This window comes from Eimeria maxima, genomic scaffold (genome assembly GCF_000499605.1).
Source record: "Eimeria maxima Weybridge genomic scaffold, Emw_scaff892, whole genome shotgun sequence".
Classification (NCBI taxonomy): Eukaryota; Apicomplexa; class Conoidasida; order Eucoccidiorida; family Eimeriidae; genus Eimeria; species Eimeria maxima.
The window spans coordinates 1-11,133 of NW_013564021.1; the positions used below are offsets into that span (position 1 = coordinate 1).

Sequence of the window (11,133 nt, forward strand, 5' to 3'; positions counted from 1 at the left end):
TTATATATATATTACTCATGCATGCAGCGGAGAGCGGGCCTAATATATAAATTAAAATAAATAGATAAATAAATAAATAAATAAATAAATAAATAAATAAATAAATAAAATAATAAATAATAAACAAACAAATAAATAATAAATGATAAATAATAAGCAGTAAATAATAGTAACTAAATAAGTAACATAAGGGGACACCTAAGGAGACAAAAAAGGAGACAAAAAAGGAGACAAAAAAGGAGACAAAAAAGGCGACAAAAAAGGAGACAATTGTCTCCTTTTTGTTTCCTTAAAGAAAAGATCCATAAGTCTCCGATCTTCTTACGATTGTGCTGCGGCGGACTCTTCGTCTCCTGTTTATGCTGCTAATGAGTCTCTTTTGCTGCTGCTGCTGCTGCTGCTGCTGTTGCTGCTGTTGCTGTTGCTGTTGCTGCTGTTGTTGCTGCTTCTGTGGCGGTGGTCCTGCTGGTAACCCGCTGTAGCTTACGGTGTCTGCCTCTTCTTCCCCTGTACAGGGAGCCCCATCCCGGGGGCCCCCTGTACACCCGGGGCCCCTAGGGCCCCCATCCCGTGGGCCTCCAGTACATCCGGATCCCCTAGGGTACCCTCCCCTGGAGGCGGGAAGGAGAGCAGCAGGCAGCAGCAACTGCAGCAGCTGCTGCTGCTGCGGCTCTAGGGTGTCTATTGACTCTGTTGTTGTTCTTGTTATATGATGTAATATACCTGCAGGTGTCTGCTCTGCATAGTCCCTTGTTACTGTTACGCTCTTCTCCCCTGGTAAGGGGGGCCCCGCGGGGGCCCCAGATGGGGGGCCCCCTTTACCCTTCACTTGTGGGGCCCCACCCTTTGCAGCAACAGAATGAGGGGTTGCACCACCTACGCCAGGACGCTGGGCTGTCTGCGCACCTGGGCCCCTGGTGGGGCCCCCACCCATGCGGGTCGAGCCCCCTGGGGGATGGGGGGCCCCCCTAGCAGCAGTAGATTTAGAGAGGGCAAAATAATGTCCTTTTGTTGCTGCTGCTGCTGCAGAAGCAGACTTCGTGGAGAGTGCTGTTGCTGCTGCTGCTGCTGCAGGGGGAGTGGTGCTGCTGCCACCTACCGAAGCTGTAGTTGTTGTTGTTTTTGCTGCTGCTGCTGCTGCTGTGCTGATAGAAGGAGGAGATCCTGCTGCTGCTGCGCTGCTGTGCTTAACAGCACTAGCTAGCAGCTGACAGCCCCCTGCTGTACCGTCAACAGCAGCAGCAGCAGCAGCAGTTCCTTTTGCATGCAGCAAATGCCCCACACCTCCCCCCTTTAAAAATGATAAACCAGCTGCTGCTGCTGGCTTGCTGCTACCAGCAAGTGCAGCAGCAGCAGCAGCTTTGCCTCCAGACAGCAGCGAGGAGGCCGCCCCTAACAGACCTACTACCTCAACCGGCATCTTGCTGCTACTGCTGCAGTTGCTGCTGTTGCTGCTGCTGCACGTTCTGCTGTTTCTGCTGCTACTGCAGCTGTTTCTGCATCTGCTGCTCACCTTACGCCCCTACGTGCCGAGGTGACCTCCGCCGTCGAGCCGTTCGGTGCTGCTGCTGCTGCTGCTGCTGCTGCTGCTGTTGCTGCTGCTGTTGCGACTGCTGCTGCTGTATAAAACCCAAAATAATTTACAGGGTATAACCGTCGATTTGCTTCCCTACGGTTGCCAACGCTGCACCGCCTCGACAGCAGCAGCAGCAGCAGCAACAGCAGCAAATCGGCAGCAGCACAAAGAGTTGCTGCTGTGTGCCTCAACAAAAAGCCTAGCAGATGTTGGTAAATCAGATAATAAAACAAGGACTCCAGGTGCTGCTATTGCTGCTGCTGCTGTTTCTGCTGTTGCTGCTGTTTCTGCTGCAGTGTCGGCTGCTGCCGACTTGTGGCGAGTTGGGTTGGCGTATCTCAATAAGGAGAGAAATCGCAAGGGTTTAGGGTTTAGGGTTTAGGGTTTAGTATTTAGGGTTTAGGGTTTAGGGTTTAGGGTTTGTTTCAAACAATTAAGGACAGACAGAAGGCACGCGGCCACATCGAGCAGCAGTACAGAGACCGCTGGTTCGGCGCAGCAGCAGCAGCAGCAGCTGCTGCTGCTGCTGCTGCTGCTGTCCTCTAGCTGCTGCTGCTGCCCCTGCATATTTGTTCTTTATTAACATAATAATATCACTAGTGATTATTATAGTTAATTTTTTATTATTTAAATTTGTCTAGGGAGACTGCTGCTGTTGCAGCAGCAGCAGCAGGAGCAGCAAGGTCCCTTGCCGGCTGCTGCTGCTGCCTTAGGGGCCCCACAGGGGCCCCTTGCTGCTGTCTCCATCGGAGTGCCCGCCTAAACCCTAAAGGCTGAACCCTAAACCCTAAACCCTAAATTATAAACCCTAAACCACGAAATCCTAATTAACTCCTCCCCAGTGGATAGAATGCAGCAAACTGCTGCTGCTGCTCCTGCATCAGCAGCAGCAGGCGCAACGACGGCAGAAACAGCGGAGGATTCCGCTGCAACTCCAAAGCTCTCTGCAACAGAGGGAAGCAGCAGCAGCAGCAGCAACAGCAACAGCAACAGCAGCAGCAGCAGCAGCAGCAGCGATCTGTTTGTAGTAGGGATGTATCAATACGAAGAGGCCACCAGGACACGTAAGGGGGGCCTCTCCTTCTTCAGCCTGCAGCAGCAGCAGCAGCAGCAGCAGCAGCAAGAAGCAGCAGCAGCAGCTCCATCTGTCCGTTGTGTTCTTGAGCATTTAACAGATTCTTTTGGGTGTCTAGACGCCCGATGGCTCTGTGCTGCTGATGGCTGCTGCTGCTGCAGCAGCAGCAACAGCAGCAGCGACGGGCTGCCGGTAAGATAATTGGCTCCTGCTGCTGTTCTGCTGCCATTACTGCTGCTGCTCTTTCTCATGCTGTTGCTGCTGCTGCTGCCACTGCTGCTGCTGAGCATTCCCGCCCTGCTATTAGAACTGCCCCCGCTGCAGCTTCATCTGCTGTTGCTGCTGTTGCTGCTGCTGCTGCTGCTGCTGCTGCAGGGGGATTTTGATTCTCTGTTGGCCGTCATTGGCTCGGATTGCGCTTTGCATGCATTTCGAGTATCGAGACACTCGGATGACGGCGACGAAGGCAGCAGCAGCAGCAGCAACAGCAACAGCAATAGCAGCAGCAGCAGCAGCAGCAGCAGCAGCAGCAGCAGCCTTAGCTGCAAGTCTATAGCTCGTGTGCCGCTGCTGCTGTCACCAAGCAGAGATCAAATTGGCCTCAGTCTTGATCCCCTACATGGACAGCCAAAGTATGCTGCTACTGCTGCTGCTGCTGCTGTTGCTGTTGCTGCTGCTGCTGCTCTAAGCACCTAATGTGTTGCGTACTGTGCTGCTCTTCCATATACACTGTTGCTGTTGCTCCTGCTGTTGCTGCTGCTGCTGCTGTTGCTGCTGCAGGTTAATTGCTGCTACTTGCTCCGATGGTTCTGCTGCTGTTGTTCAAGACTTAGAAAGAGTCACTCTCCGCTGGCAAGCCCCAAAGTTGCATGCGTCTTGCTGCTGCTGTTGCTGCCGCTGCTGCTGGTGCTGCAGTTTGCATAAGTATTGCTGCTGCTGCAGTTTGCATGTGCATTTCTATTGCTGCTGGTGCAGGTCGCATGCGTGTGTTACTTTTGCTTCCCGTGCACCTTGCCTGCTGCTTGCTATTCCCCTTGCTGCTGCTGCTGTTGCTGTTGCTGCTGCTGCTGCAGGCAGGCGCACGAAGCTGAGGCTTGGTCTATTGCTGTTAGCCCATCTTCTAACGGAACTATCATAGCCACAGGTCTGTATACACACAAACAGCAGCAGCAGCAGCAGCAGCAACTGTTGTTGCTGCTGTTCCTGTTCCTGTTTCTGCTGCTGTTCTTGCTCCTGCTGTACCCGCTGCTGCTCTTCTGCTGCTGCGTTTTTGCTGTATATTTAGAGCTGCCTAGACACTGCAGCATTAATGTTTAATAATGTTGAGGTGTACATACACCTGATTTGCTGCATTTGCTGCACAGGGGCAGATGACTGTAAGCTGCGCCTATGGGATATCCGCTGCTGCTGCAGTTCTGCTGCAGCAGAAGCATGCAACAGCAGCAGCAGGAGCAGCAGTAGGAGCAGCAGCAGAAGTAGCAGCAGGAGCAGCAGCAGCAGCAGGAACCCCCTTTTGCATGCAGAAAACAGCAGAAGCCACACCATGGGGGTAACCTGTTTATCTTTTTCTTCCTTTTCTTCTTTCCATTTATTATCAGGAAGGTAAAACCCTAAACCCTAAACCCTAAACCCTAATTCCTTAGACCCTCCTAAACCCTCTAATAAACCCTAGAGAAAACCCTAACCCTCTTAGCTTTCTGTATGCCTTCCTCGGTCTTCTCCAAATAATCTTCTTTTTGCTGCTGCTGCTGTTGCTGCATCTGCTGCTGTATTTGCTGCTGCTGCTGCACTTGCTGCTGCTGTGGGGCCCCACAGCTACGATGGGTACATCCGCTGCTTCGACGTGCGGCAGCTGAGGCAACCCCTCTTTGAGCAGGAGGCACTGGGGGGCGTCTGGAGGCTTCGCCCTTCATGGGGGCCCCCTTGGGGGCCCCCAATCAAGGGGCCCCCAGGGGGCCCCTCAGTGGGTACTGTGCAGAATACCCATTGGCTACTTGCTGCTTGCTGCCACGGAGGCTGTGAGGTCTGGAAGATGGAAGCAGCAGCAGGTGAGCAGCAAGACATGCTGCAGCAACAAATACTGCTGCTGCTGGTGCTGCTACTGCTGCTGCTGCTGCTAGTGCAGGTGCTGCTTACTGCTAGTGCTGCTGCTGCTGCTGCTGTTAAGGGGAGATTGTTTATGTGGGGTGTTTTTGCTGCCTGCAGCGGGGGCTGATGCAGCGCCGCAGCTGCAGCGGCTGCTGCAGCAGCAACCCCACAAGTCTATGAATTACGGCATAACTCAGCTGTGCTGTCTACCACAGGAGCAGCAACAGCAGCAACAGCAGCAACAGCAGCAGCAGCAGCAGCGATTTATTGGGGCCTCTGTTGGCTTTTATGATAAAAGTATTTGTGTATGGCAGCAACTCCTGCCTGTCGATGATAACATCGGCAAACCCTAAACCCTAAACCCTAAACCCTAAACCCTAAAAAGAGGTTTTGCAAGAAATTTTGTTAGTAGGAACAAAAGGGAGATTTCCTTTGCAAGGAAAAGAAGGAGAAGAGGCTAGGGTTTAGGGTTTTCGATTAGGGTTTAGGGTTTAGAGTAGAGTACAAAGTGTTTAGAGTGTATGCGAGGGTTTAGGGTTTTCGATTAGGGTTTAGGGCACCTAATGCCGCAGATATAGTTGCTGCTGCGCATCTGCTGCTGCTGCTGCTGCTTTTGCCTATCCTTAGCATAACAGCAGCAGCAGGATTAGCAGCACCAGCGTTGTGCCCTCTTACCTCGGTCGTCTGGGGAGATAAGACGAGGAGACAGAGGAGACAGTTGCTGCTGCAGCGTGGGAGCAGCAGCAGCACTATAGCTGCAGAGAAGAGTAGTGGGTAGCAGCTGCTGCTGCAGCAGGTGCTGCTGCTGCTGCGGCGTAAGCATGCTACTAGCTGATGCTGCTGCTGCACCAGGGACAGGAGCAGCAAGAGACACCGTAAGAGGATGAGTAAAGGGGACACTGCAAAAGGAGACAGGCAGCAGCTGCGGCTCGTACCCTCCTGCCCAATAAACAGACCCTGGGGGGCCCCCTGCGGGGGCCCCCGGCAACATTGTTGCTGCTGTTGCAGGAGAACTGCTGCTGTAATCCCATAAGGGGAAATAGTTGGGCCAGCATGTGCTGCCTGCAGCAGCAGCAGCAGCAGCAGCAGCAGCAGCAGACACCGATGTGAGCTATGAGCAGCATGTGCAGCAGCTTTAGCAGCAGCAGCAGCAACGAAAGCAGCTAGAACACCAGCAGCTGCAGCAGAGGGATTTTAGCAGCAGCAGCAGCAATACTAAAAGTAACGAGAATAATGATAAGCATAGCAGTAGCAGCAGCAGCAGCAGAAGCAGCAGCGGCAGCAGCAGCAACTGCAATAGCAATAGCAGCAATACATGTCTATATATATTATATATGATTCTCAATAGGCGTAGCAGCAGACTTGCCTGCCTGCTGCTGTTGCTGCTGCTGAAGAAGCAGCGGCTGCTGCTGCTGCAGCACGAGATGTCCCGGGTCAGTAGCAGCAGCTGCTGCTGCTGCTGCTGTTGCAGTCTCTTCTGTCGCAGTCCCATATCCACTTGGCTGCTGCTGCAGCAGCAGCGACGGCTGTTGCTGCAGGGGCTCCATCGGCGTCCTCTTCTCTCTGTTTGCTAATATTGCTGATTTGTTGCTGTTGTTGCTGCTGCTGTTGCTGCTGTTGCTGCTGAACCGTGAGTTGTTGGAAGGGCAGCAGCAGCAACGATTTGTGTTTTTGCTTTTGTTAACTTTTATTCAATTAGACAAAGACTGTATATTGCTGCCTGTGTGCAACAAACACAGCAGCAGCTGCTGCTGCTGCTGCTGTTGCTGCGGGAGAAGAGACGGACCCACTAACTAAGCATATCTATTTAAAGGAGTTAGTTTTAGTTAGAAAGTATGGAGCTGCAGCAGCAGCAGCACCAGCAGTAACAGCAACAGTAGCAGCAGCAGCAGCAGCAGCAGTAGCAGTAGCACACGGACAGGTGACCGTGCAGCAGCAGCAGCAACAGCAGCAGCAGCTCAAGGAGACAAAAAGGAAAACAACGGCAAAATAAAATTCAATTATTATAATAATAATAAAAAGCCTTATTTCAAATGTTGTGGTGCATGCAGCGGCAGCAGCAGCGGCAACAGCAGCAGCAGCAGCAGCAGCACCAGCAACCGCAGCTGCTGCTGTCGCTGCTGCAGCCACAGCCGGCACACTGGGCCAACAGCCTGCAGCAGCAGCAGCAGTAGCAGCAGCAGCAACAGTAGCAGCAGCAGCTTTTAGTTATGACTGTAGTGGCTCATTATTGCAGAGGAGACACCATTGCTGCTAGGGTTGTTGCTGCTCTTTCCCCCGTTGCTGTTGCTGCTGGTGCTGCTGCTGTTGTTGCTGTTGCTGCAGTTGTTGCTGCTGTTGTTGCTGAACCTCCACCCCTACTGACTCCATTTGTAGTTGTTACTCTTGCTGCCAACACATTTGCTGCTGTTGCTGCTGCTGCTGCAGTTGCTGCTGTCTAGGCGTTTGCTGGACAGGGTCACTTGTGTCTCAAGTGACCCTTGCTGCTGCTGCTGGTGCTGCAACTACTGCTGCTGCTGCAGCTGCCACGAAATCCACAATATAAAGAAAGTCGCAACTCGTGCTGTGCAGCAGCAACAGCAGCAGCACGAGCAGCAGCAGCCCCGGCTATTTGCTAGTTGAAGGGGCAATATCGTGCAGCAGGAAGCAAGAGGCACTTAAGCAGCAGCTGCAGCAGCAGCAGCAGCAGAAGCATGAAGCCGCAGCTGCCGTCTTTCTGCATGTATGTTCAAGGTCTCTCGTTGCTGCAACAACGTGCGCTGAGGTGTATAGGCAGCTACTCAGGTGTACATGCAGCTAGTGTCTTGGCAGTTTGCTCTGTGGGGCTGCTGCTGAGAGACGACATCATCAGCAGCAGCAGCAACCGCAGCAGCAGCAGCAACAACAGCAACAGCAGCAGCAACAAACGGCCGAGTTGTTTTTAACGAGGTAAGCAGTGGCCGCAAATACTTACATGACGCATACTGCTGCTGCTGCTGTTGCTGCTGCTGCTGCAGCAAATACAGCGAATGCAGCTAGGCTGTCTCCTCCTACAGCTGTTATAGCTACAAAGGGTTGCTGCTTCTGCTGCTGCTGCTGTTGCTGCTGTTGCTGCTGCATAGCTGCTCCCGTTTCCTGCTTCTGTTGTCACTGCTAATGCATGAGCTCGCTATTGGCAACCGAAACAGCAGCAGCAGCAGCAGCAGCAGCAGCAGCGGCAACAGCAGCAGCAACAGCCATACGAGACTGCAGACCTTCTGCCTGTTGCCTCTCTGGCTTGGTTGCTGCACTTAATTCGCTTGCATGCAGCTGCACGCTGCCGTAGCTGCTGCTGCTGCTGCTGCTGCATGCAGAGGTGTCTCCGCCTGCCGACAGTAAAGACACAAGGGGGAAGGAGATAAGCAGCAGTAGGCAGCAAACTCAGCTTCTTCTTACATGCAGCAGCAGCAGTTGCTGCTGCTGCTGCTGCTGTTGCTGTCACGACAACTAAGTAACAGAAATGCCAGCTATAAAGTACAGCAGCAACGCCCCACATGCGGCAGCAACAGCAGCAACAGCTGCTGCTATTGCTGCTGCTGCTGCTGCTTCTGCAGCGACAGCAGCAGCAACAGCAGCATGAGTAATAGCAAATCCGTCACAGCAACGACAGCATCGATATGACTACAGCCTGTGGAGCAGCAGCAGCACCTGCTGCTGCTGCTGCTGCTGCTGCTGTTACAGGTCTGTAGGTCTGCAGCAGCAGCTGCTGCTGCTGCTGCTGCTTCTTCGCATATTTCCCTTTAATTGTTTTAATTTAAATTTATTTAAATATAACACGTAAAAGGGGAAGAAAGATGGAAGTTGTGTGTCTGTTGCTACGTGTGTGTTGCTGCTGCTGCTGCTGCTGTTGTTGCTGCTGCTGGTGCTGCTTAGTGGCACTATGCTGACGTTTCTTAAGGATAAATAAAATAAATAATAAATAAAATAAATAAAATAAATTATTTATTTATTTATTTATTTAATTTCCTGCAGCAAATAGTAATATTACATCTGCTTTGCATATGTGACAGAAACAACACACTGCTGCTGCTGCTGCTGTGCAGCAGCAGCAACAGCAGCAGCAGCAGCACCGCTCACTAGCAGTGCAGCAAAAAAGGCATAACGTCTCTTATAAGCAGCAAATTAAGCAGCAAATAAAAGAAAAGAAGGTCAATAAAATAAAATAAATAAAAAATAAATTAGGAAACAAATTATTTATATTCATCATTAACTGCAGCAGCAGCAGCAGCGCTCGTTGACCGTTGCTGCTGCTGCTGCTGCTGCCGCTGCTACTGCTGCTGCTGCCTTCTGCATGCAGAGCAACTGAGGTGTACATACTCCTCAATTTTTGTCGCTTTTATCCATACATCAACAGAACAACTGCAGCAGCAGCAGCAGCAGGGGCAGCAGCAGCTCGTCCTGTGTCTTCAATGCCTAGCAGCAACCTCATTATTGTTATACCCCAAGACACGGGGGCCCCGGCTGTCTAGGCAGCTGCTGTCTTGCTGCAGCAGCAGCAGCAGCCTCAGCAACACGGCATCTGCTGCAGCAACTCATCTGGGGGCCTCTGCTAGCAGCGGAGAGCCCCCTTCGCTCCCCACATACAGCAGCAGTAGCAACAACAACGACAGCAGCAACTGCAGCAACTGCAGCAACTGCAGCAGCAGCAACTTCTGCCGCATCAGCAACAGAAGGAGCCGCAGCAACAGCAGCAGCTGCAGCAGCAGCAGCACGACAGCAAAATGACTGCAGCAGCAAATTAGCCCTATTCATGTTGTTAACAAATGCAGTGGCAAATAGACAGCAGCAACAGCAGCAGCTGCAGCAGCAAACAACACAAGGTGGCAGCAAGACACAAACTGCAGCAGCAACAGCAGCAGCAGCAACTGCAGCAACAGCAGCAGCAGCAGCAGCAGCAGCAGCAGCACAAGTATTCAATCTACCCATCCGCTGTTTTACGTCACAATGAGTCGCTTCTTTTTGTGTAAGAATTATTCCTTACAAAACCTTCTCTACATTTTCTCCCTAGGGTTTAGGGTTTAGGGTTTAGGGTTTAGGGTTTAGGGTTTAGGGTTTTGGTGGTTTGTGCAGCATTAGATTCTCTCAATGGCACAGCAGAAGAGGACATCTCGTCTATCGATCGTCTACGGCGGTTTGCCAACAGCAAGGTAAGCAGCTAGCTAGCTAGCTAGCTAGCTAGGTAGCTAGCTAGCTAGGTATGTAGGTAGGTAGGTAGCTAGCTAGGTATGTAGGTAGGTAGCTAGGTAGCTAGGTAGGGCCCCCATGACTAGCTAGCTAGCTGGATAGCCATACGCGTGCTTAGGTGGCTCTTACGGAGGTCCTAGCTAGGTAGCTGGCTAGCTAGTCTGTGCAGCTAGCTAGCTGGCTGGTTGGTTGGGCAGTTGGGGGAGTGTATGGTTTAGGGTTTAGGGTTTAGGGTTTAGGGTTTGTGTTGCAGATGGCCTCCCAGCGAGTGTTAGCCGCAGGGTTATTAGTGGAGGTATTAGCTGAGGGTGCAGCAGCAGCAGAAGGGTTTGAGCTGCAGCAGCTGCTGCAGCAAATAGCACGCTTCTTTCCTGTGCAGCAGCAGCAGCAGCAGCTGCAGCTGCAGCACGGGGACGGAAAAGGTGCTAAATCCAGCAGCAGCAGCAGCAACAGCAACAGCACCAGCAACGGCAGCAGCAGCAGCAGCAGCAAGAAGGGGTTCCTTGGGTCAATCTTCTCTGCTAAGTCCCTCTCTCGCATGCTGTGGGGCCCCCATGAGGGGGCCCCCCAAGGCGAATGGGGGGCCCCCAGTGATGATAGGGGCCCCAGGGGGGCCCTCTGTGCTAGAGGGGGAGATATTGCTGCTTGTCTTATTCAGGCAGACCCAGACAACGGGTATGTAGGGTTTAGGGTTTAGGGTTTAGTGTTTGGGATTGAGGAGCTGGGAGGCGGATTTCCAAAGGTTGGGTGGCTGAGGGTTTAGGGTTTAGGGTTTAGGGTTTAGGGTTTGTGTGCAGGTATAATAGGGTTTGTAGCGAGTTGCTGCCCTTCTTCGAGGGTTTGCTGCATGCAGCATCAGATATACAAACAATGAAGGCAGCAGCAGATGCAATTCTGCTTATTGGGACCCATCTAAGGTACCGCGGGTTTAGGGTTTAGGGTTTAGGGTTTAGGGTTTAGGGTTTGGGTAATATTATTATGAAGGGATCCTTGATTATTTATTGTTATATCTTCTTCTCTTCTTCAACTATTTATAATCAACAATTATTTAATATTTGATATTTAGGGTTTAGTCGAGTTTCTTATAAATTAGTGTTTAGGGTTTAGGGTTTAGGGTTTAGGGTTTAGGGTTTAGAAATTTTTTTTTTTTTTTTTTTTTTTTTTTTTTTTTTTTTTTTTTTTTTTTTTTTTT

At 51.6% G+C, this 11,133-nt stretch overlaps 3 protein-coding genes across 3 annotated transcripts in view; 2 read left to right on the top strand and 1 right to left on the bottom strand.

Moving 5' to 3' along the window:
- Window positions 1-289: 289 nt before the first annotated feature.
- On the bottom strand, window positions 290-1,420 carry EMWEY_00045180 (hypothetical protein, conserved; the record flags this gene model as incomplete). The annotated part of the gene is made up of 1 exon (XM_013479105.1): window positions 290-1,420. The coding sequence occupies one exon, from the start codon at window positions 1,418-1,420 to the stop codon at window positions 290-292; it is 1,131 nt and encodes a 376-aa protein (XP_013334559.1).
- Window positions 1,421-2,426: 1,006 nt separating this feature from the next.
- Window positions 2,427-5,092, top strand: EMWEY_00045190 (WD domain, G-beta repeat-containing protein, putative; the record flags this gene model as incomplete). Its single annotated transcript, XM_013479106.1, has 6 exons — window positions 2,427-2,843; window positions 3,027-3,283; window positions 3,725-3,795; window positions 4,016-4,200; window positions 4,504-4,618; window positions 4,857-5,092. The coding sequence occupies 6 exons, from the start codon at window positions 2,427-2,429 to the stop codon at window positions 5,090-5,092; spliced, it is 1,281 nt and encodes a 426-aa protein (XP_013334560.1).
- Window positions 5,093-9,701: 4,609 nt separating this feature from the next.
- The window catches only part of EMWEY_00045200 (Heat repeat family protein, related, related), a gene marked incomplete at both ends in the record, with an annotated part of 4,805 nt that continues 3,373 nt past the window's right edge, over window positions 9,702-11,133 (top strand). The window contains 4 exons of the mRNA XM_013479107.1: window positions 9,702-9,720; window positions 9,828-9,904; window positions 10,195-10,616; window positions 10,739-10,858. Coding sequence (XP_013334561.1) covers window positions 9,702-9,720; window positions 9,828-9,904; window positions 10,195-10,616; window positions 10,739-10,858 — 638 coding nt within the window. The remainder of the gene's footprint in view (window positions 9,721-9,827; window positions 9,905-10,194; window positions 10,617-10,738; window positions 10,859-11,133) is intronic.